This window comes from Aotus nancymaae, unplaced genomic scaffold (assembly GCF_030222135.1).
Source record: "Aotus nancymaae isolate 86718 unplaced genomic scaffold, 86718_ANA_hifiasm-v0.15.2.pri h1tg000072l, whole genome shotgun sequence".
NCBI lineage: Eukaryota > Metazoa > Chordata > Mammalia > Primates > Aotidae > Aotus > Aotus nancymaae.
In genome coordinates, this window is record NW_026988487.1 from 3,134,510 (window position 1) to 3,160,109 (window position 25,600).

A 25,600-nucleotide genomic window follows, 5' to 3' on the forward strand; every position below is an offset into this window, starting at 1 on the left:
CTAAACGTTACTTCTTCGTTAATAAGCAGAGGTGAATAATGCCTACCTTGAAGGGCAGTCAGCCAAATTATGTGTGTTAAATACCCAGTGCTTGGCAGGTAAAGAGCACCCTGTAAGTGGTAACTACACTTTCTTCCTTGTCTATCTTGGGTTTTATTCTGGTTTTTTTGTTTTTGTTTTTGTTTTTTTTTGAGATGGAGTTTCTCTCTTTTTGCTCAGGCTGGAGTGCTCACTGCAACCTCCACCTCCCAGGTTCAAGCGATGTTCCTGCCTCAGCCTCCCGAGTAGCTGAGCATGCCACCACTCCCAGCTAATTTTGTATTTTTAGTAGAGACGGGATTTCACCATGTTGGCCAGGATGGTCTTGAACTCCTGACCTCCAGTAATCCACCCTCCTCAGCCTCCCAAAGTGCTGGGATTACAGGCATGAGTCACCACGCCCAGCCTTGGGTTTTATTCTTATTCAGTTTTTCTATTTAAATGGATATATGCAAATGAAGTTTTGTACCACTGTTGATCAGATCCATTAGCATTAACTGGAAAACAGTAACCATTCTATATCTATAAATGATTAGTTGAAATGATCTTAATTTTATTCTTGTTGCTTTGGTGGAGATGTCCATCCTTGGTTTATGTTAATATTAAAATAAGTTTGTATTTCTGAACCTATATTTAATTGGCAATAAAGGTAGTGGGGTGATGAGAACCTGATTTAGAATTTTTAAATTGCCATATTCATGAAAAAATTAGCCAGGCCTGGTGGTACACACCTGTAGTCCCAGTTACTTGGAAGGCTGAAGCAGGAGGATGGCTTGAGCCCAGGAGGTAGAGGTTGCAGTGAGCCATGATTGTGGTGTTCCATTATAGCCTAGGCAACAGAGCGACACCCTGCCTCAATAATAATAATGAATAAAATAAAATTGCCATATGATTTGCAGTGTGGCTAGAACATTTCTGTCATTTTTTTCTCTTTAAAAATTTTAAAACATTTTGGTACTTTTTTATTTTTATTTTTGAGATGGAGTCTCTCTCTGTCTCCCAGGCTGGAGTGCAGTGGCATGATCAGCTCACTGCAACCTCTGCCTCCTGGGTTCAGGTGATTCTCCCGCCTCAGCCTCCTGAGTAGCTGGGATTACAGGCACGCACCACTACGCCCGGCTAATTTTTGTATTTTTAGTAGAGACAAGGTTTCACTATGTTGGCCAGACCTCAGGTGGTCTGCCTGCCTCGGCCTCCCAAAGTGCTGAGGTTACAGGCGTGAGCCAACGCACTGGGCCTTGGCACTTTCATTTTGCAGCTTAGCTTCATAATGAGTTTTCTAGCGAGCTTTTCAGTTTTCTCCTATTTCTTTTTAGGCACCAACAGAGAGGCAGCTTCGATATAAGGAAAAAGTGGCTGAACTCAGGAAGAAAAGAAATTCCGGACTGAGCAAAGAACAGAAAGAGAAATATATGGTGAGGAAAAGTTAAATATTTAATGAGCATGAGCTCCTGCTCTCACATTTGATTCCTTTTGCTTTCTGAGCTTCTGCCTTTCAGATTTGCCATTTACTATTCTCTACATGTGACTACCAAGTGATTCCTCTATGACATTTAAAATTTATTTCATCCCCGAAACTGAGTTGTTGAGAGTGGAAACAGGAGGTCTTAGGAAAATGAAATACAATTAGAATTTAGATTAAAAAAAAAATTGACCCTCTAGTTGTTCATAAATTTTACTTTCATCTTAAAGGGTCAAATTTACCCACTAGAACACATGCTGTGGCACTGGAGATATCTGAAGAAAAATATTCAAGCTTAATAGTAGGCTGCTTATTTTAATGGAAAAGTAGATTTCCTCTATGATTAAAAGGTATTAATTGGGTGAATATTCTATAGTAGATCTTCTTGTAGTATTATAACATTTTTTTTCTAACTTTAGAAGTGATATACATTTGTAAGAGAATTTAGAGTGATTAAGCAAAGTATGTGGAAGAAAACAAATCCTGGCCGGGCGCGGTGGCTCAAGCCTGTAATCCCAGCACTTTGGGAGGCTGAGGCGGGTGGATCACGAGGTCAAGAGATCGAGACCATCCTGGTCAACATGGTGAAACCCCGTCTCTACTAATACAAAAAATTAGCTGGGCATGGTGGCGCATGCCTGTAATCCCAGCTACTCAGGAGACTGAGACAGGAGAATTGCCTGAACCCAGGAGGCGGAGGTTGCAGTGAGCCGAGATCGCGCCATTGCACTCCAACCTGGGTAACGAGTGAAACTCTGTCTCAAAAACAAAAACAAAAAAAAAAAAAGAAAAGAAAAGAAAGAAAACAAATCCTACTACTTAAAAATAGCCACAGTTAGTGTTTTTGGATATATCCTAGCTTTTTCACAATCCCTTATTTACATAATTAGCTTCTTACTGTATGTAGCACTTTAGATTCTGTCTTTTCACTTAAACATCTTTTTTTAGGAAAATATTTTATTCTAAATGTATTAATACATGCTTACTACTGAAAATGTAGAGAAGAAACATTCCAATAAAAAATTGTTCTTCAAGATGGAAACCGCTGCTTAACATTTTGGTGTGTGTTCTTTCAGTCTTTTTTTTCAAGTATTTATTTTAAATTTTAGATAAGGGGCTACATGTGCAGGTTTGTTAGATAAATCTGTTGTGTGTTGCTAAGACTTAGGCTTCTGATGATCCTGTCACCCAGGTAGTGAACATAGCACCTGAAAGGTAGTTTTTCGACCCTTGTCCCTCTCCCCACTTTTGGAATCCTCAGTGTTTAGTGTTGCCTTCTTTGTGTCCCTCTGTACCCAGTGGTTAGCTCCCACTCGTAAGTGAGAACACGTTGTGTTTGGTTTTCTGTTTTGTTGTTAATTTGCTTAGGGTAATGGCCTCCAGCTGCATCCTTGTTGCTGCAAAGGATGTGATTTCATTCTTCTTTATGATTGCTCTTTTAGGCTTTTTCTGACATTTTAGGGTTTTTTTTTTTAATAGAATTGGAATGTTTTCTTTTTTTCTTCTTTTTTTCTTTTTTTTTTTTTGAGACAGAGTTTCACTCTTGTTACCCAGGCTGGAGTGCAATGGCGCGATCTCGGCTCATTGCAACCTCTGCCTCCTGGGTTCAAGCAATTCTCCTGCCTCAGCCTCCCGAGTAGCTGGGACTACAGGCACGCGCCACCATGCCCAGCTAATTTTTGCATTTTTAGTAGAGACGGGGTTTCACCTTGTTGACCAGGATGGTCTCGATCTCTTGACCTCGTGATCCACCTGCCTCTGCCTCCCAAAGTGCTGGGATTACAGGCGTGAGCCACCGTGCCCAGCCTGGAATGTTTTCTTATTTAACCATTAGAATAGATTCTTAAATGTAGGGCTTGTGAAGACTTAGAGCATGGTTTCACTATGACAAAAATATGCCAGACTATGTATAGTTGACCCTTTGTATCCATGGATTTTGTTCCCTTGGATTTAACCAAACATGGATCAGAAATACTTGGGGGAGAAGAGTGTGTGTGTGTGTGTGTGTACTGAATATGTACAGACTTTTTCTTGTCATTGTTTATGAAATAGCACAGTGTAACTGCTATTTACGTGGCATTTACATCATATTATAAGTAATCTAAAGATGATTTAAAGTATACTACAGGATGTACCCAGGTTATATGCAAATATGACGTCATTTTACATAAGAGACTTGCGCATCCATCGATTTTGTTATATGCAGGGAGGTTAGGGGATATTCCTGGAACTGGTCCCCCAGGGATCTCAAGGGATGACTGTATTTACTTTTTTTTTTGAGACAGAGTCTGACTCTGTCACCCAGGCTAGAGTGCAGCAGTGGTGCAATCTCAGCTCACTGCAACCTCTGCCTCCCCAGTTCTGGGTTCAAATAATTCTCCTGCCTCAGCCTCCCAAGTAGCTGGAATAATAAGCATGGGCCACCACACCCAGCTGATTTTCATATTTTTAGTAGAGACAGGGTTTCACCATGTTGCTCAGACTGGTTTTGAACTCCTGACCTCATTTGCCCACCTCGGCCTCGCAAGATGCTGGGATGACAGGCGTGAGCCATCGCGCCTGGCGTGTATTTACTTTTTTGATAGTCATCACTGTCTTAAATGATAATTTTAGGAATAAGTGGACATAGGCCAGTGTGTGATGGGTCGTGGGGTGAATTTGTAGTTAGACCTTTACACCAGACTGTGTTAGTTTGTAGAGTGAGGGCTTTAGTAGTGGGCCATAGGGTACCAGGTTGTTTGCTTGCCCCAGTCTTGTTCACTGTTTCTCTCTGCAGACTGGTTAGAAGTGTATAAGACAATGATACCACCTGTCGAGTGATGAGCGCTCAGCACTGTGGTTGTAATGTGCCTTTGATCTTCGTAACAGTTCAGGATGATAGTGGTATTTCCCCTATTTTATATACAGGAAAACTAAGACTGAGAGAGGTAATTTGCCCAAAATTATACGGGTAGAAAATGTCTGAAGTAAAAGTTCCTGAAATTTTTAATCTTAACAAACAACTGCTTTTCAATAATTTGGGATAGGTTATTAGGATCCAACCTTCTTGATAAAAATGCTGGCTAGGATTTTTTCAAGCTCTTTTTTCCCCAGTTGTTCCTCAAACTAGAAGAAATAACTAATGCTTTGAACCCAAATCTTAGATGACAGAGTCCAAATTTAAAAAGATTCACAGCAGATGGAACCAGATTAACTAGAAAAAATTTTAATAGGGATAAAGATACTGATGAATGATGTCTTCATATGCTAATATATGTGTGAAATCCATAATGTTTTCCTGGGATAATCCATCCACTCCACTTAACTACCATTATCTCCTATTCTCTGGATGAGAGGTGGAGCCTAGAACAGAGTGGGAAGGGCTAAAATCAAAGGTTTAAAAGGGAAGTTTCCTTTGTAGAATTTCTTTCCTGGAAAGGATTCTTGTAGTGACTGCCATGGTAAGATTGGGAAATTATTTAAGATTGGATTATTTTCTTGCTTTTAATTTTCTGTGACTTTTCCCTGTTTCATTCTTGCTTAATATTTAGAAAGGCATTTTTTAAAGATTCCAGCCTATTTTTCCTGTACATGTGGACTGGAGTTTTAAAGTGAGAGTAGTACGCCTTTTGCAGACAGTGTAGTGGTGGCTGCGGCTATTCAAGTGAAAGAAGTTACAAAGGACTGCTTCATCCAGCTGCCCCTGCCCATCCCTTCCCGCAGATCTTTTCAGTCTAAACTCTTAGACACTAAGGCTTAGAGAATCTGGTTTTTGTTTGTTTTGTTTTTAAATTGGGGAGTATCCACCAAAGCTCCTTCCAGATCTCAGGATTCTGGGAATTTGTAGTGTCTCTGGGTTTGTTGTACTTTATTTATTTGTACTGTCATGCACATTTTTACATGAAGGAACGGAGGCATAATGATCCTCGAAGTGCATCCATTTAGAGACAGAAGAATGAAGCTCCCTTCCGGAGATGTGGGAGCATTTCCTCTCCAGATTCACTGGGGTGGGTAGTGGGAGTGTTCTGGCATTAACTTGATAAGTATGTCTTGTGCTCAGTCCCTAGCACCTAGTATGTAGGCACTAAATAAAATGGTTGTGTGGTTTGCATGGATTGAAATAAAGTTCTTAGAAACAGAGAGTATCAGAGTATCATGCTCTGGTTATTTTCCTAGGAACACAGACAGACCTATGGGAACACACGGGAACCTCTCTTAGAAAACCTGACAAGCGAGTATGACTTGGATCTTTTCCGAAGAGCACAAGCCCGGGCTTCAGAGGATTTGGTGAGTATTAAAACCTCCAAACTGAAGACCACTTGTGAAAGGTGCTTAGAACTGCCAAGAAAAATGATTGCAAATCAGTTTGATGGGAATTAAGTGTACCTTGCTTCTTGAATCTCTTTCCCTGTCTCCCAGCTGTCTCTTTTTGGAGACTGGCCTTCCCATTCAGATTTAAAATGAATCACCCCTCCTCCTTTCCTTTTTTTATTCCTTCCTTTCCACCTCAGCTCCTGGAAGTACCAGTTTGGCTAGAGCTGGTGAGGCTGGATAAAACAGAAGGCTCTCCTTTGTCTCAGCTGGGCAATTTGCAATTCTGAGAACCTGTAGCCTAGGAGAGACTCATCTCTGTTGTTTTCTTAATCCCAACAGGAACTCCCCTTTTGCAAGGTTTCCTCTGCACTAAGAATGAAAATAGCAGTGAAGGGGAATAATGGAAAAGGCTGTTGTCAGATATTTTAGAATTAGTCTTTGACATAGGCAAGTTTGATAGATTGGTTTTCCATTCTGATCTTTATTTAGAGCTAGTTTATACTGAGTTTTGCTGTCCTAGGCAGAATTTTTAACAATTTTGCTTGAAGAAAATTCTGGTGATTGAGTATACCTCTGATAAACAGATTAAATGTGTTCAGGGAAGCTCAGCTTTTAAAGTGAATCTCATCTCCACCCACTACCGCCTCGTATTTAAAAAAAAAATTGTATCAAATACTAGACTTGTTGAAAACTTGGTGGAGGCAGGATTTTCTGGCTACCCTTGGCTGGACTGGGCTGTTGCTGATGCTGGTTTTCCCTATCCTATTCCTGCATGGAGTATTTCCTAGGCTAACCTTTCACAACTTTACACCTGTTGTGCTTACAAACTATGATTCTTCTGTAGCCAACTCAGAGCATATCCAAAAAAAAAAAAGTTTTTTTTTTTTCTTCTGAGAGAAGGTCTTTACTCTGTTGCCCAAACTGGAGTGCGGTGATACCTTCATGGTTCACTGCAGCCTCGACCTCCCTTGCTCAAGTGGATTCTCCCATGTCAGCCTCCTGAGTAGCTGGGACTACAGGCATTCCACCACACCCAGCCAGAAATATTTTCTACTTCCTAGAGTTTAGATTCCAGAATTATCATGCACATTTCAAAAATAATTTTTAAAGGGCCTACTTTTTTTTCTAAGTGGCCATTGTAGATGTATGTCATAGAGATTCATATAGTTTTATAAAAGCTTCTGCAGAAGCTTACTTTAAGGTAGATTCTAAGTCAACATTTTGTTTAGTTTTAGAATACTTTATAAGGATTGAGAGTTTGTATCTGTGATGACTTTCTTGATAATTCAGTTTAGTCTAGGCTGATAAAAATAAAGTTTCCAAGGTCTCATTCTGGTGAGGCCCAGAATGTGGGAGGTAGCGGAGAAACCCCTCTTTTGAGATCTGTGCTCTGGGCAGTATGGGTAGTAAGTTTTCTATATGCCTGTCTGATTTTTCATGTAGCTCTCTTTAGTGTAAATTCTCATGAGTAGAAGCCAAATCTGTCTGATTTTTTTCATAGCCTAGCATGGTGGCATGTACACATGCTTTTAAAAAGAAAGGTATTCTTTGTTTATTTATTTATTTATTTATTTTTTAAAACAGAGTCTCACTGTGTCTCCCAGGCTGGAGTGTAGTGGCGTGATCTCTGTTCACCATAACCTCCGCCTCCTGGGTTAAGTGATTCTTCTGCCTCAATCTCCCAAGTAGCTGGGATTACAAGTGTTCGCCACCACACCTGGCTAATTGTTTTATGTTTAGTAGAGGTGGGGTTTTGCCATTTTAGCCAGGCTGGTCTTGGACTCCTGGCCTCAAGTGATCTGTCCGTCTTAGCCTCCCAAAGTGTTGGGATTACAGAAACCACCGTGCCCTGCCTAAAAACAAAGATAATAAATTTTAATCCTCCTTTGACCTTTGATTTCTTGGCAATAGGAGAAGTTAAGGCTGCAAGGCCAAATAACAGAGGGAAGCAACATGATTAAAACAATTGCTTTTGGCCGCTATGAGCTTGATACATGGTACCATTCTCCCTATCCTGAAGAATATGCACGGCTGGGACGTCTCTATATGTGTGAATTCTGTTTAAAATATATGAAGAGCCAAACGATACTCCGCCGGCACATGGTGAGTTGTCTTGGGTTCCTCTGCTTTGACCGTGATGGCAGTAAGCTGTAGGATCTCTAGATTTTGCCATAGCGATGACATCTGTTCAGGCACCTTCTCGGTGATTCTCAGCAGTAGGACGAAGGCACAGGAAATGGAAGGCCACAGTTCAAGGCACGGTGTAGAGCCTGAAGCATGACTGGTGCTGGGTGCCACCCAAAGCAGCTGAGGGCCCTTACCACATCCTGTCATGTACATCTTCCTGTCTTTTGTTCTTGCTGCCTACTCCTCTGCATTTCCTGCTTGGAATATGAATTACTTCTGCCCACAGGTTTTGTGTGTCCCAAACTAGATGAAAATACAGACTTCATTAGGCAGAGCAGGGACAGCATGGCTCACCTTCATATCCCTAGTAACTAGTGTGGACAACTGATGCCCAGGAAACATATGTTGAATAGGTACTTACCCTAAAATTTAAGGGAGATCAGCCTGGGTTATGAAAGTAGCAGAATAGGTCCTTTGGTGCCTTACCCTCTTTTTCCTAATAATCTATTATTTCCTAATGAATATGTTATTGTTGACAAATATGTTTACGAGATTTTTTGCAGCTTAAAAAAAAAAGCCATTTTTCCCCCTCTGTTATGGAATACAGAAGCTTTGTCTTAAGGGGAATTTCTGCCATGGAGCAAGGGTTGGGAGCAGGGGAAGGGGTGATTAGATTGGCCTTTCAGACAGAGAAGACTTTTTTTGTTGTCTTGTTTTTTTGTTTTTTTTTTTGAGATGGAGTGTCGTTCTGTTGCCCAGGCAGGAGTGCAGTGGCACGATCTCAGCTAACTGCAACCTCCACCTCCTGGGTTCAAGCGATTCTCCTGCTTCAAGCTCCTGAGTAGCTGGGACTACAGGCATATGCCACCATGCCTGTCTAATTTTTGTGTTTTTAGTAGAGACGGGGTTTTACCATGTTGGCCAGGATGGTCTCGATCTCTCTAGACCTTGTGATCCACCTACCTGGGCCTCCCAAAAGTGCTGGGATTACAGGTGTGAGCCATCGTGCCAGGCCCTTGTTCTTATAGTCACAATATAATTTGGCTCTAAGGCCTTTGGGGTGTCTCTTTTTTCTTCCCCTTCCTTTTTATTTTCCAGGATTTCTATGTGCTGAGCAGGCTTCTTGTGATTTCTGTCATTAAACTCTTCTCCCCAGTTTGGTTGGTGATACTGCTTTTCTATGTTCCCAGTTCAGGAGCACATGGTCTGTAGATTTGGGGCCCAGAACTGTTGCTTTGACTCAGGTTCTCCAGGCTCTGGCTACTTGACTGCATGGAGCTAGAGTAATGGAGGGGAGGTGATTGGCGGGGACTGCTAGAGATACCAGTACACAGGGAATAATGGGGTCAGAGGAGGGGCACGAACAGATGGCAGTCCATGGAGATAAAATAAAATGGTTTTACTATGTGAAAGCAAAGCTGGTGTTTTTATTGATGTAAACTGCTTACCATTTATGCCTTTTTTTCCCTTTTGTTTCTGGTTAAGTGACACTAACCAATGAAATAGCCAAAAGGGCAAGAAATAGTAGTAGAAGGAGAAAAACAAAGGGTCTAAATAAATCTGAGGATCAAATAAACATTCTGAGTATTTGAAAATCTACTGTATTATGTGCTCTAAAAATTAGATTTCAGGAAATACCTATTTTACCCATGCCTGTTCTGATTCCCATTGCTTCAGGTGTGATCACTGAAATGAAATGGTCTTCCTTTGGCTTGGCTTCTGTTTCTAGACAGATAATAATTGTTGCATTAGTTTGATTATTGTTGGGAAGAGCCAGCATCAGTAAAGGGGCAGAGATAGGAACAAGCTACAGGTGGAACTTTCTTGGAGGGATTCCACTTAATAAATATTTGGGTTTACGTGTGACAAATTGGAACATGCTTCTTGAGTTGACAAAAAGAGTCACAGTAAAATTGCTTAATAGAAAGTGTTTCATGGGCCAGGTGCGGTGGCTCACATCTGTAATCCCAGCCGTTTGGGAGGCTGAACTGGGAGAAGTGCTTGAGGCCAGGAATTTGAGACCAGTCTGGGTAAAATAGTGACTCCCTGTTGCTTCAAAAACAGTTTTGAAAATTAACTAATCAGGCATGGTGCTGTGCACCTATAATCTTACATACATGGGAGGATTTTTTGAGCCCAGGAGTTCAAGGCTGCAGTGAGCTATGATTGTGCCACTGCACTTCGTCCTGGGTGACAGAGGAGACCCTAATCTCAAAAAAGAGTTTTATATATCTATACTTGTAAATACCTTTTTTTTATTTGAGGCAGTCTTGCTCTGTCACCTAGGCTGGAGTGCAGTGGTGCCAGTGCTATCTCCTCTCATTGCAGCCTCCACCTCCTGGGTTCAAGCAATTCTCCTGCCTCAGCCTCCCAGGTAGCTGGGATTACAGGCATCTGCCACCATGCCCGGCTAATTTTTGTACTTTTAGTAGAGATGGGGTTGGCCAGTCTGGTCTCGAACTCCTGACGTCAGGTGATTTGCCCACCTCAGCCTCTCAAGTGTTAGGATTACAGGCATGAGCCACGGTGCCTGGCCTTATACAACATTTTTAAATGTAAGCTTTTAAAAGAATTCACCTACTTAACAGCAGATGATTGGCTGGCTGGCTGGCGGGCTGCATTAAAATAATTAGCACTTGAGGCTTGAGGAAAAGGGGGTACTTTGTGCCCCCTTGTGGTCAAGTGACCCTAGCTTTCTGCTGCTCATCCAGGCTGCCTTGCCATTTTTTTTTTTTTCTAAGTCACAGGACTTTCTCTTAATTTCCTTATGCAACAAAGGGAATGCAGTTGCAGGAGAGAAGGGCTGATAGGTAGTGGTGCATGGTTTTTACCATTGTGAGTGGGTTTTCTAATCTGAACAAAGAAGACCATAATGATTAGGTGGTAATGAGAAGTTATGGGTAAAGGTACTTAGAGTACCTTAAGAGTACCTTAGAGAGTAAAGTACTTAGCCACCCTAACCTTCTGGAAATAAGCTGCTTAAGAATTTCCTGTTGGCTTGAGGCATTTGGTAATAAGCAAAGGTATTCTTATTTATTTGGCCTTTATGTAGTGAGTGATTTTAATCTCCTGGGATAAAGCAGTGCCAGAATGTAATCCAGAATACTTAGTTCCAGATTGCTATAAAAGTGTTATAAATATATTCAAATGATTTTGGAAGCCTTTGTTTTATCGAAAAAAATCTCTGTTTTGCTGTATGTTCTCAACTTGTCCGACTGTCCTGTAGCTCGTTAACCAGAGTTGACCTGTCACTCTTTTTCGCTTTTGAGGAGCAGTCTTGTTGGGAGGCTTTGGTTCCCTGACGTGAATTTCATTGTCTTGCAGGCCAAGTGTGTGTGGAAACACCCACCTGGTGATGAGATATATCGCAAAGGTTCAATCTCCGTGTTTGAAGTGGATGGCAAGAAAAACAAGGTAAAAAGTGGTGACTTTAGAAAGGAATTTAATGTTGTATATTCAGGTGTTTCAGAAGAAATGTATTTTGTCTCTGTCACACCTTGTGAGGACATGTTTCATGAACAATTATGGTATGTTTGTGAATTTTAGGCCTTTATCTGTCTAGGAATCAGTGGTCCACACATGAATTCTGTTTCTCTGCTTCCAGATCTACTGCCAAAACCTGTGCCTGTTGGCCAAACTTTTTCTGGACCACAAGACATTATATTATGATGTGGAACCCTTCCTGTTCTATGTTATGACAGAGGCGGACAACACTGGCTGTCACCTGATTGGATATTTTTCCAAGGTAAGCAGGATCTGGAGATGAAGAAGCCAGTAGCCAGAGCAGGGTGATCAATGTTGGCAGTCGGGGGGCTAAAATCAGTGACAGGAAGAAGCTGTACTCTGGGCATTGATGACACCCCTTCCCTTAAATAAATTTTTTACAAAAGGCAAACACATGTATCAAAGATTGTTTAATGAAAATGCAGTTTTTTTTTGAGACGGAGTCTTGCTCTCGTTACCCAGTCTGGAGTGCGATGGCGCAATCTCGGCTCACCGCAACCTCCGCCTCCTGGGTTCAGGCAATTCTCCTGCCTCAGCCTCCTGAGTAGCTGGGATTACAGGCACTCGCCACCATGCCCAGCTAATTTTTTGTATTTTTCGTAGAGATAGGGTTTCATCATGTTGACCAGGATGGTCTCAATCTCTTGACCTCGTGATCCACCCGCCTCGGCCTCCCAAAGTGCTGGGATTACAGGCGTGAGCCACTGCGCCCGGCGAAAATGCAGTTTTTATTAAAAGCTCTGGTTCATTCGTTTCTAGACTTGTGGACTGGAGCTGCCTATTAGTGACTGGGCAGAGCCCTCCCTAGTAACCTACAAGCCCACATCTTATAGTCAAGCCAACTCTCCTGGCTTTGCCTGCCTCTGTGTTACTAGCTTAAAACCAGGAATATACTCCTTTAGCCTGATTGTTTAGCTGGGCTCCTTCTAGCACAGTCCCTTCAGTGATAACACCACTGTGCCTTTTAAAGACCCAAGGCTAGATTTTTTTTTTTCTTTCTTACTTTTGTTGAGACAGAGTCTCACTCTGTTCCCCAGGCTAGAGTGCAGCGGCATGATCTCGACTCACTGCAACCTCCACCTCTGGGTTCAAGTGACCCTCCTGCCTCAGCCTCTTGAGTAGCTGGGATAACAGGCATCCGCCACCACACCTGGCTAATTTTGTGTGTGTTTTTAGTAGAGATGGTGTTTTACCATGTTGGCCAGGCTGGTCTCAAACTCCTGACCTCAAGCGATCCACCCACCTCGATCTCCCAAAGTGGTGGGTTACAGGTGTGCACCACCATGTCCGGACCAAGGCCAGATTTTGTTTATGACTTTTAGTATAACAACTTGATTGAAATATAATTCATACACCATAAATTCATGTACTGAAAGGGTACGATTTAGTGGTTTATAGTGTATTTACAGAGTTGTGCAGTCAACCCAGTTTGCATTATCCTGAAAAGAAATTGTTAGCAATCACTGCTATTTCCACTCAATCCTTCTCAGCCCTTCTGTCTCTATAAATTTCCCTATTCTGGACATTTCTTATAAGTGGAATCATACATTTTGATTTGATTCAATGTGATTGCTTTTTTTACCCTTTGCAGAATGGGGACCTACTGTGTTTTTTCCTTCCCTTTTCTTCCAGTAGGCAGCTCCTTTTCAAAAATTGCATTTAACCTTCTTGCCCTGCTCTGTGACTGTCAGGAACCCAGAGTCAGCCCCCTTAAAATGAAACTAGAGGTCTCAGCTAGCGAAATCTGGGATGATTAATGGCTTTAGCCATCATAAAAGGTGTGGCTATAACAGCTATGCACCTGACAGCCACTCCTTGGGACTGGTTAGCCAGGTGTTTTGCAAGCAACCTTATTTTGTATCTGTGGAAGTGCTGAAACCTTTGGTTTCAAATCCTCACTACATGTTCATCTGTTTGCTCTTGATTTTAGGAAAAGAATTCATTCCTCAACTACAACGTATCCTGTATCCTTACCATGCCTCAGTACATGAGACAGGGCTATGGCAAGATGCTCATTGATTTCAGTAAGTGAAACTGCTAAGTCATAAGTTCCACAAGGCAGGGACCATGTGAATATTGTTGTTTGTCTTTTTGTCCTGTGGTCTCTGCAATTCCTGGAATGTAGTGGAGGTACATGGATATTTAGTAAATGAATGAACAAGCAGGAAAAACCTGAACATTGTCATTCTGCCTGATACACATTGAACATTGAAGGAATACTGGACTCCTACTTAATTAGTAGAGGTACAGAGGATGATAAAGTAAGCTCTTAGGATTATCCCAGTTTTCGACTTTTAAATAGCGCATGCATGAGGCTTAAAAATCTGTTCCTTGATGCTAGGGATTTCACTTTTGTAGGGACTTGTCTAGAGGTAATATATATACCCAGTGGACCCTTTGTGTAATATACTCTGCCCTCATTAGTTGTGGATTCTGTTTGTGAATTTGCGTACTCACTAAATTGTATTTATAACCCCAAAATCAGTCCTAACATTTTTGTGGTCATTCGTGGACATGCACAGAGCAGCAAAAAATAAGAGTCATGGATGCGCACATTCCTGGCTGACTTCAGAGTTTCCAGCTCTTATACTGTAAACAAGTTCATTTTCACTCTGTTAGTGCCACACATTTTTGGCCTTCTGTTGATTGTAAATGGCCCCTGTGAGTAGTGCTGATGTGTCTGATGTTGCTCATCTCAGGAATACTGGTGTACCTTATAGTGGTTAGTTAGCTTTCTTCAGGCAAATTTCAGAGTTGTTGGCAGTGAGTTCAATGTTAATGATATCAACAGTATATATTAAATAAGGCATTTTTAAACAGAAACATAAAATAAGGTTATATATTGATAGTTGACCAGTATATGACCAGAGGCTTGCAGGAACCTAACCCTCCCTGTATTTCCCCTAGGAGCAGCAGTTCAGTATTCACTAAGTCAGGGGTCTTGGTGACTTTCTAAAACACAACTGCTGAGAATAACAAGGCTCCACTGTATGTTACTCCATGTCCATGGTCGTAGGACAAGGTATATTGTAATCAAAATTGGAATTCCTAGAATTAGCCTCCCAAGCCTTCTTTCATTTTTAAGCCACCTGAGAAGAGATGAACTGGGAGGTGGCATAAGAGGGGAACTCTGTATCTCTGAATAGGTAACACTGTTTTTATAAACTTAATTTTATAGAAATTTTTAAGCATTAACAAAAGTAGAGTAAGAGTATAATAAACCCTCCTGTACCCATCACCCAGCTTCATTAATTACAGTTTTATTGGGGGCTAATCTTGTTTTACCTATATTCCCACCTGCCATTATTTTGATATTTCTAAAAGATAAGGCCCATTACACCTTAAAAAAAAAATCTGCTTCATTACATAGGCTTGATGGATTAAAAAAAAAATCCTTCATATCGTAAATTGTGATATTCAAATTTCCCTGCTGTGACTTTGTTCTTTTTTAACAGTACTATTGAGAAATGTGGCTCAAAATTCACTTTTAGTCTAAAACTTTCCACTCCCATCTTTTTCTTCCTTGCTGTGTTTTTGTTAAAGCAGTTAGTTCTAATAGGGTTTCCCAGATTACAAACTTTGTAGACTGTATCTCCATAGTGTTGTTTTGTATATTTTGTATAAATTGAATATTAGGTGTTTAGACTTTACATCTAGAGGCCTCATCATTTGGGCTTTCTTTTTTTCTTTTTCTTTTTCTTTTTTTTTTTTTTGAGACAGAGTCTTGCTCTGTCACCCAGGCTGGAGTGCAGTGGTGCAATCTTGGCTCACTGCAACCTCTGCCTCCTGGGTTTAAGCGATTCTCCTGCATCAGCCTCCTGAGTAGCTGGGACTACAGGTGCGTGTCACCACGCCTGGCTAATTTTTTGTATTTTTAGTAGAGATGGGGTTTCACTAGCCAGGATGGTCTCAATCTCCTGACCTCATGATCCACCTGCCTCGGCCTCCCATAGTGCTGGGATTACAGGCGTGAGCCACCGCGCCCGGCCCATCATTTGGATTTTCTACATCCCCCACTATCTCATGGGTGGTACTGAAATAATCTGATCTTACCATTCCAAGATTTAAAAACTATATAATGAAGTGGATTCACATTTTTGTTTCCTGTCTCCCGTGTTTTCAACACACACCTACAGAGAATTATTGTTATCAAAATGATTTATTTTTTTTTATTATTTTTTTTTGAGACGGAGTTTCGCTCTTGTTACCCAGGCTGGAGTGCAATGGTGCAATCTCGGCTCACCGCAACCTCCACCTCCTGGGTTCAGGCAATTCTCCTGCCTCAGCCTCCTGAGTAGCTGGGATTATAGGCACGCGCCACCATGCCTAGCTAATTTTTGTATTTTTAGTAGAGACGGGGTTTCACCATGTTGACCAGGAAGGTCTCGATCTCTTGACCTCGTGATCCACCCGCCTCGGCCTCCCAAAGTGCTGGGATTACAGGCGTGAGCCACCGCGCCTGGCTCAAAATGATTTATAGTGAAGCCTTCCAGAGTTCTTTTAGTGTCTGTTACAGTAGTGCCCTCCTTATCTGTCATTTCACTTTCTGCAGTTTCAATTACCTGTAGTCAACTGCGGTCCAAAAATAGATGAGTATGGTACAATAAGATATTTTGAGAGACAGACAACCTTCACGTAACTTTTATTATAGTATATTGTTATAATTGTTCTGTTTTATTATTATTCTCTTCCTGCGCCTAATTTGTAAGTTAAACTATAACATAGATATTTATTGATAGGAAATACATAGTATATATAGGATTTGTTACTCTCCAGTTTTGGGCCTCCACCAGGAGTCTTGGAACACATTCCCTGTGGATAAGGGGGATCTACTGTGTCATGTAAATGCAAGTACACATTCTTCTCCTTTTGTTTATACAAAGGTGGTGTACTGTACTTAATCACACAGTATTCCATTGAATGGCTAAACCCTAATGGAGCAGACTGTGCTTCTTAAACCTTCTTTCATGTTGGCACACTGTTTTTTGCTATTAGGATAAGATCTAGTGTTGCTAGAAAAAGTCTGTATTTGTTCCCTGGCAGGTTATTTGCTTTCCAAAGTCGAAGAAAAAGTTGGCTCCCCAGAACGTCCACTCTCAGATCTGGGGCTTATAAGCTATCGCAGTTACTGGAAAGAAGTACTTCTCCGCTACCTGCATAATTTCCAAGGCAAAGAGATTTCTATCAAAGGTTGGTTTTTGACTCCTTGGAATGGTTGACAGTTTAAGCGGTTTACTCTACTGGATGTTGTGTTTCCCCTGAATATGAGAACGGAAGACTCACTGAATATGGACCACTGCAAAGACCCTTACCAAAGTTGCCTAGCAAAGCATTTGGCCCCTCTGAATAGTTATTAATTGGCTTCTCAAATCCAGAGTTCCTAACACTTTAATTCTTATAAAAGTCAAGAAGAAAAACTTCAGGTCTTTTGGTTCATCTTTCTGAGAAAGATATCCCTGTGTATTTATGCAAGGGTGGAAGAATTTAGTTTGATCTATATTTGACCCTGATTTCTAAGGGGGGCAGCAGTAGCTTCTTGCTGTAATGTCCTTCTGTAGTTATTTGAACTGGTCAAATGGATGCTTTGTAAACTCTAAGCAGATTGGGTTGAGTACAGAAGATTCTGTCCATTGGATTTCCTTTAAGGAAAAGTAGACCTTGGTTGGGGGACACCTGCACTTTGGCCAAGTTGTCAGTAGCTCCTCTGTTTTCAGAAATCAGTCAGGAGACAGCTGTGAATCCCGTGGACATTGTCAGCACTCTGCAGGCCCTTCAGATGCTCAAGTACTGGAAGGGAAAACACCTAGTTTTAAAGAGACAGGTAAGGTTTTCATCAGCGTGCTCATTGCTGGATGTCCCTCAAGGCTTAGCAGAGCAAAGTAGGGGCCTTAAGACTCAAGAGAATCAAAAAAAATAAAATAAAAAAAAGACTCAAGAGAATCTTCCCTTAAAAGAGTTCCACTACACAGCTCTTTTACTGGGTCTCATTTCTGTAGCTGGCACCGATGCCTGTGTTGCCTTATCAGCAGCAGAAGCTTTTGGTGAGCTCCTGTCTCAAATGTGGGTAGCAGAAGTGAAGCAGCTTTATGTTGTACAGCACTTCTGTCATTGGATGATTTTCTTAGGTGGAAATTGCCCATCTTTAGTGGAATCTTCACAAATGCTGTCTCATGCTCACTTCTAACTTTTTAAATTATTTCACACATACAGTAAAGGTAGGTGAGCAGTGATTTTCATTTCTCACTTAGGGTGAAGTAGGAAGAATGGATTAGGTAGGAAAGCAGTTTGTTATAAGTTAAAAGATAGGTTTTTTTTTTTTTGAGACGGAGTGTCAGTCTGACACCCAGGCTGGAATGTAATGCTTGATCTTGGCTCACTGCAGCCTCCGCCTCCTGGGTTCAAGCCTTTGTCCTGCCTCAGCCTCCTGAGTAGCTGGGATTACAGGCGCCTGCCACTACCACACCTGACCTATTTTTTGTAATTTTAGTAGAGACGGGGTTTCACTATGTTGGCCAGGCTGGTCTCTAACTCCTGACCTGGTGATCTGCCCACCTCGGCCTCCGAAAGTGCTAAGATTACAGGTGTAAGCCACCACGCATGGCCAAGACAGTATTTTTTTTATACCCTAATATGTTGCTAAACTTTGGCAGTCCTTTCTTGGCTGTTAGTTATTTTGGAATCTATGTAAAGGCTCTTGTTGAAAGTATATAATGTTTTTTCCCATTGTTCTCCCCCAGGACCTGATTGATGAATGGATAGCCAAAGAGGCCAAAAGGTCCAACTCCAATAAAACCATGGATCCCAGCTGCTTAAAATGGACCCCTCCCAAGGGCACTTAAAGTGACCTGTCATTCCGAGCCAGCGAACCCCGGCAGTAGGAATCCGTACCCTAGGGATCTGTCTGTCATTTCTGTTGCTCTTGTGATTGGCAAGTACAGTATCCTTTGGGAAGGCCATCCCCCTCAGGACTGTCCTGGCTCCGACCTTCATGTACACTGCAGACGCTGGTTCTGAGGAACTGTTGTTTCGGCCTCAGTGAGGTTGCCTGGATGGGATCTGTATTAGACTTGAATGCAGATCCCTCAGCACTGACCCAAGGAGTTCTGTTATGGTACTGTACCTGTCCAGTCACTGGTTCTCTCCTCATGTCCTCTCGCCCCATGAGGTTGTGTTGTGTCTTCTAAGCGTGGTACTAGTGCTTGCTGCCTGGTCACCAGACCTCCAAATATGGCTGCCACCACCAGGACCTTTCCAGTTACTCCTAATACATGTGTTCTATGGAGGGGCAGGGAAGAGGTGGCACTTGTGGGTGTGTGTGGATTAGGAAGGGGGTCCATTCACTTTGGGCTTCATCTTGCTTTAAATTTCTTTCCTTCATTTTGATTGAGAGACCTCTTTTTGATCAGTATTGGGCTAAACAGAGCCAAATACTTTTGAAGAGCTTCCCAGGGACTAGCATATAATTTATCTGAATGAGATGGAGAGAAGAATGAAGTGGTGGTTCTGTGTTTTGAGTTCACCTGTGGGCAGTGGGCAGTGTCTTGGTGGAAGGGAATGGATACTTCTTTTTGCCTCACCAGAAAGTACCCCCTAGTAAAAGTTTCCTTCTCTCTTTACTTCCAGTCCCTTTGTACGTTTGCAGGTGCCAAAGTCATATCCAGTTCTCCCTTTCCTGCTACATGCTAACTGATTAATTATACTGCAGAAACCTTTTCACCTGTACCAGTCCTGATGTAGTACATCTGTACTTCCATATAAATTGCACTGATTTTGTCTGAATGCCCTGGGAGAAGTTGAAAATGATTCAAAGTGACTTCTGTATTTCAGCCCATGACTCAGCAAGGCAGAATGGCCACCCCTGCCAAGGTTTGCTTCTCTTTCCAACAGTGCCTCACCCTCCCTCTAGGATTAAAGTGCTTCTGCCCTTCCACGAACTCCTCCTCCATTTCCTTTTTGGGATTCGTACCATCCTTCTATTCTCTGGTCTTCTATTTTTGGTGTTGTTTAAGTGAAGGAAGAGATGTTCCCTCTAATTTCTCTCTAGCCCATTATAACCTGCTATCTTGGGGCAACTTTTGATGTATGACATGTCATCCTTCCCAACTTGGTCTCCTGCAACATGCTGTCTTCATGTGGAGCCCTCACCACAATCCCGGACTCTGGTCATTTGTGCCTTTCTCTTGTCATCTCTGTACACTACTTATATTCACTGTGGGTTGGGGGAGCTAATTTTAAGCATGTTCAGTGGCAGCTCCTCTCCAGTTTCAGTGTCACTGTTAAAATTTATCCAAAAGCAACTTCACTGGGGGTTTTCTTAAGGGGTAAAGGCCTTTTACAGAAGCTAAACCCTTCCCCACGTGGTAGAATGTGCTCTTCTGTATCTACTCCTCAATAAAGCATGTTCTCTGCTCAAGTCTGTTTCATCTGGGGGGGCTCTCATTTATATGTGAAAATGGTGCACACGATCTGCAGCTTAGTAAATGCACTTGGGATTTGCTTTCCCTAACAGTAAACTCTTGAGGGATGGAATGTTTAACCCTGTGATGCAGGCTGTCTATAAAGATCAAAGGAGTGCTCACTCTGAACTTGTCTAGATGGTGGCAGAAATTTGATCTGCCTCACTTTGGTTCTAGCTAATCAGTATACGTAGCAGTGATTAGTCAGTATTACCCATTCTTTCACTAAGTGCCATTTTTCTCTGATTTTAGGGGCAAAGAAATCAATAGGAAGTTAGGATATGTTGGGGAACAATTGATGCCTGTGGGAGATGGGAACAGACAGCCCTTCTCATCTCCAGGCTCATTGACCAGTATTGAGCAGTGTCACCGCTAATTATTGACTCTCGGGATCCCAAGTAGAAATTATTATTTGCGAAAGTAGCTGCATTTTCCTGTAAGATGTACCCAGCACGGGAAAAGGGTGGCTGAACACTTACTTACCTCTGTATGGTGGAAAGGAGGAGGCTGGGAATTGTATGTGGTGGAATGGTTTTTGTTCACTGGCCAGTAGTGGTGAGAACCTGTACAGTGGACAAACTAAGGGTTCCCTTTTGCAAGGCTAGAGTCTGTGTGTGTCACTTATTTGGGGTGGGTGATTGGATGGAGGAAAGCAAGACTTTCCTCGTGTTTATGTTTTCTTAGAATGATAATGTGCCCAAATCTCCCTGTTCTTTTTTGCTGTTGTTGAGAAGGAGATTTGCTCTTGTTGCCCATGCTGGAGTCCAGTGGCACGATCTTGGCTCACTGCAACCTCTGCCTCCTGGGTTCAAGTGATTCCCCAGTCTCAGCCTCCTGAGAGGTGGTATTACAGGTGCCAGTCACCATGCCTGGCTACTTTCTTGTATTTTTAGTAGAGATGGAGTTTCACCATGTTGGCCAGGCTTATCTCAAACTCCTGACCCCAGGTGATCCGTCTGCCTCAGCCTCCCAAAGTGCTGGGATTTGTGCACAGTGCTGTTCCCAAGTCTCCACTCACTTTGCCATCCTGCTTTACTCACTGAAAAATAAAAAGATTTATTATCTCATTTAAGCCCCCGACAGGTGTGGGGAACAGAGTTTCACTTCCCTTGGCAACTTTGAATGAGACTATCCCATTTAACTCCTTTTTTTTTTTTTTTTTGAGTTGGAGTGTGGCTCTGTCGCCCAGGCTGGAGTGCAGTGGTGTGATCTCGGCTCACTACAACCTCCGCCTCCTGGGTTTGAGCAATTCTCCTGCCTCAAGCCTCCTGAGTAGCTGGGATTAAGGTGCCCGCCACCATGCCTGGCTTTTTGTATTTTTAGTAGAGACGGGGTTTCACCACATTGGCCAGGCTGGTCTGGAACTCCTGACCTCAGGTGATCTACCTGCCTTGGCCTCCCAAAGTGCTGGGATTATAGGCATAAGCCACCATACCCAGCCTTTTTATTAAGACAGAGTCTCACTCTGTTGTTCAGGCTGGAATGCAGTGGTGTGATCTCGGCTCATTGCAACCTCCGTCTCCTGGGTTCCAGCAGTTCTCCTGCCTCAGCCTCCCAAGTAGCTAGGATTACAGGCACAGGCCACCTCAGCTGGCTAATTTCTGTATGTTTAGTAGAGATGGGGTTTCGCCATATTGTCCAGGCCACTCTTGACTTCAAGGGATCCACATACCTCAGCCTCCCAAAGTGCTGAGATTACAGGCATGAGCCACTGCATCTAGCTTTTAACTCCCTCTTATCTGCATAACACAAGCTCAGCTGCTTAAACTTACATATATGTATATACACACGCACGCGCACACACACACAAAGTATATATAAGCTTATATATATATATATATATATATATTTAGTAAAGACGGGGTTTCACCGTGCTGGGCAGGCTCATCTCCTGATCTCGTGATCTGCCCGCCTCGGCCTCTCAAAGTGCTGGGATTAATTACACAGATGTGAGTCACCCCACCTGGCCCCAAGCTCCTTTATTAGAAGAGAAGTCTGGAATTGTTCCTGAAACCTGCTTAATGGAAGTATGTACTCTATTTCTGGAAGAAGAGAACCTTAGCATGGGCTGTTTGCTTCCCATATGCTTGGGACCGTACCTTCATACTGCCTTGTTTGACCCTCATGTTATCCCTATGCAGTAGATGCGTACAGTGGTTTGCCAAAGGAGACCTGGAGTCCAAGGTGGAAGTAAGCAGCAAAGCCCGAAACCTCACCTTGTCTGGCTCAGTTCTGTCACCCACACCCTCCATTCTGCTGTTTGTTTCCACAACTTTTTTTGATTTCTTAATGATTGATCATCCTCTCTCTTCTGTTTAGATTTCTTTGTTATAGGCACCCTTGTTTCTAATGGCTTCCATTACAAGGATAATAATGAAGCTGGTGAAAACTTTCAGGCAAAGGATTGATTAATTTTCTTTTAAATTTTTTTAATATTATTTTTAAATTCATTAACCAACTCAACACATTACAGCAAAAAGGACTGATTTTTAAGCTAGGCATGATAGCTCTGTAATAGTCTGTAATCTCATCACTTTGGGAGGCGAAGGCAGGCAGATCGCTTGAGTCCAGGAATTCAAAATTCAAGACTAGCCTGGGCAGCATGATGAAACTCTGCCTCTACAAAAAATAGTAAAATGAGGCATGATGGCATGTGCCTGTAGTCCCTGCTACTCAGGAGGCTGAGGCACGAGAATTGCTTGAACCCAGGAGGCAGAGGTTGCAGTGAGCTGAGATCATGCCACTGCACTGCAGCCTGGGTGACAGAGTGAGACCCTGTCTCAAAAAGACAAAAACAAAAAACAGAATTGATGTTAGTTGGCTTTAGAAGCAGCAATTTTGAGGGGCTGGAGAGCTAAACCAGGAAGCAAAAGATGTGCTGCATTCTGGCATTGTTTCTGATTTAGGACTAAACTGTTGAGTAAGCACTGTCCCTTTACCTCCATGGTTTTCTTCATTCCTCACCACAGCACAGTAAGGTGGATATTATACCCCTCTTCAGATGAGAAATTGAGGCTCATAGTGGTCTAGCTGTGTTATAGCAACAGAATGAGAGCCTTGGTTCCTTGAGTCCAAATCCCATACTTTTGCCAATGTTACCCATAAGGTCTGGTCACCTAATGCGTCTGTTTTCTCTTTTCTTAATATGGGGCTAGTGAGTCATATTAAATTTTTTTTTTTTTTTTAAAGATAGAGTCTTGCTCTGTCACCCAGGCTGGAGTGCAGTGGTGCGATCTCGGCTCATTGCAACCTCTGCCTCCCAAGTTCAAGCGATTCTCCTGCCTCAGCCTCCCAAGTAGCTGGGACTAAAGGTGTGCACCACCTTGTCCAGCTAATTTTTGTATTTTTAGTAGAGACGGAGTTTCACCATGTTAGCCAGGCTGGTCTCGAACTCCTGACCTCAGGTGATCCACCTCAGCCTCCCAAAGTGCTGAGATTATAGGCATGAGCCACCGCACCTGGCCAAGTAATCTTTAACAGTGTGGTGTAACCTTTAAATGACAAGGCGATGCTTTTGACTTGTCCTTAACTTTGATTTGCCTGATTTGTCCCTATAGTTCTGAGTGGGTTGCACTACTGGGGTTAGTAATGGCCTTGAATGGAGTTGGCTGTGTCGAGCCAGTTGGTTCAGATCAGAGTTGGGGCTACAAAGTACCTAAAATCAGTGTACAAAAATAGACCACAGCTTGCTTGCAGCACACATTCCCTGTGGAACATGAAGCAAATGGAAATCAGCTTTTTTGGATGTGTATTAGAAACTTTTCAAGTGTTGCACTAGATGTACCTGCCTTTTCCTCCTCTGAGGAGCAGTTGGGAAGTCAAGTGACAGCAAAACAAAGTCTTATGAGCAGCACCAGGATCAAGCAGCACAGCTCAGCCATGATCCTTCTACCACTTTTTTCTTCTGACCTTTTGAGACTCTGATTAAAGCACTGGATTTTTAAAAATCACCGTTGTACATATGCACACATTTGTCTATAGTTGAGGAAATTGTGCCTTTGCAGTCCATTCTTGGATATGGATTGAAGAAACCCTGGTTTGAGAAAAAGCCTGAGTGAGACAACAGGAATCCTTTTACCGCACAAGCCTTGGCTAGCTCTTAGTGTGCTCAGGCTCAAATAAGCAATCCCATCAAGTGAAATGAAACAGCATCGGGGAGAAAGCCTGACTCACTGAGGCTCTCAGCATTAGTTTCCTCTACCTCATGTGTCTCACAGATGCACATATGTACAGCATATCAAAGTGTCGAATGTCATGAGAATAAAATATGAAAACTGCTTTGCTGAATGATAGTATGTGATGTGTGCTAGGACTTGTAGAAGCCACTGTTTGCTGTTCACTGGGATCATGGAATCGGACCTCTATTGGCCCCAGCACTTACATGAAATTATGTGTGACTGCGTCCTCCAGACTGTTTCCTGCTGGTGGGGGCAGTAAAATAGCTTCTTCCTGTGTGGTATGCGCAACAAAAACTGATGAATGTCACTAAGAAGGAAACAAAGGATTGCCCAGTGATGAGCAATGTCCTTGGTGCCAGAATGTCAAGTTTGCCCCAACCTCTTGTGCAATACCTTTAAGTCCAGGTCATGTTGTCACCATTTGGGGGTTTGGGGATTTGTTTACTTGTGCCTAAGAGTGGAGAAAATAACCTGTACTATTGCACAATTCTGGCTCCATAGCTCCTTAAAAATGTGAGATATAAACACCTTTCTTTATCGTTGACAAGTCATGTTCATTCCAGGAAACCAGTCTTTGTTCTTAATCGGGCATTTATTTCTGGAAAGAGCTTACCATACGTTCAATTTTAAACCTGTCAGAAACCTACACTCTTACTTCACAGATTTAGAGGTATGGTAGGTATGTGATCTCCAAGGATGGCCGCCAACAATTGCCCTCATCCCTCTGTGCACTTGCTGCTTCCAATAAGGCCTACTTTTTTCCTCATTGTGGGCTGAACTTGTGACTTGTTTTGACTAAGAGGATGTTATGGAAGCGATATTTTGGCAGCTTCCACTGTTGCTCTTGAAAATGAGCTGACATGTTTCCAAACCAGAAGCTTGGGCTAGATTACCGAATGGTGAGAGACCATGCATAGGAGAACCAGGATGCTCCAATCATAGCACCAAAATCCAGACTTGGGTCTCTTGAAGGTTTCAACCCCGCCAGACTTCCAGCTGAATGCGTCCTCATGAGTGGCCCTTGATAATACCTCAGGATGATTAAGACATCTAGCTGAGTCCTGTTAACCCAGAGAATTGTCAGAATGCTGTTTTAAACCACACGTTTTGGAATAGTTTGATACATGGCAGTGGAGAAGTGAAACGGGCGCTTTGGAAACTAAAGGGCTGGAATTCAGTTTGCCCTGTAGGTTTCATTAACTGCCTGTGATTGGAAGCCAGATGTACCTAGAGAAAGGCTACCACCTTGTGCAATTCCAGGGGGCACTGTTCATGTGTAAATGGCAGCCTCAGTCAGTTCATCTCATTTGGTGATTTATCATATCTTAGCTGTCAAATTGCTTCTAAAGTAACTGGCTGGCCTTGGGATTCATAGCCATCTCCTTAAGTGGATTAGGAAAAGTGAAGACTCTCTTCTGCTTTATTTAATGTCACCCAGGCTGGAGTGCATGGTGTGATCACGGCTCACTGCAGCCTCGCCTTCCTGGGCTCCAGCTATCCTACCACTTCAACTTCCAGAGTAGTTGAGACCACAAGCGTGC

General features: G+C 42.5%; 1 protein-coding gene across 2 annotated transcripts in view; it reads left to right on the plus strand.

Annotated features, from left to right (window-relative positions):
* The window catches only part of KAT7 (lysine acetyltransferase 7), a 37,557-nt gene extending 17,719 nt beyond the window's left edge, over nt 1-19,838 (plus strand). For both annotated transcript variants that reach the window (XM_012463488.2, XM_012463489.2), the window contains 9 exons: nt 1,356-1,454; nt 5,657-5,767; nt 7,706-7,897; nt 11,246-11,335; nt 11,526-11,666; nt 13,356-13,449; nt 16,469-16,615; nt 17,140-17,246; nt 18,163-19,838. In XM_012463488.2, coding sequence (XP_012318911.1) covers nt 1,356-1,454; nt 5,657-5,767; nt 7,706-7,897; nt 11,246-11,335; nt 11,526-11,666; nt 13,356-13,449; nt 16,469-16,615; nt 17,140-17,246; nt 18,163-18,264 — 1,083 coding nt within the window. In that variant the 3' untranslated portion in view covers nt 18,265-19,838. The remainder of the gene's footprint in view (nt 1-1,355; nt 1,455-5,656; nt 5,768-7,705; nt 7,898-11,245; nt 11,336-11,525; nt 11,667-13,355; nt 13,450-16,468; nt 16,616-17,139; nt 17,247-18,162) is intronic.
* The last annotated feature ends 5,762 nt before the right edge of the window (nt 19,839-25,600 follow it).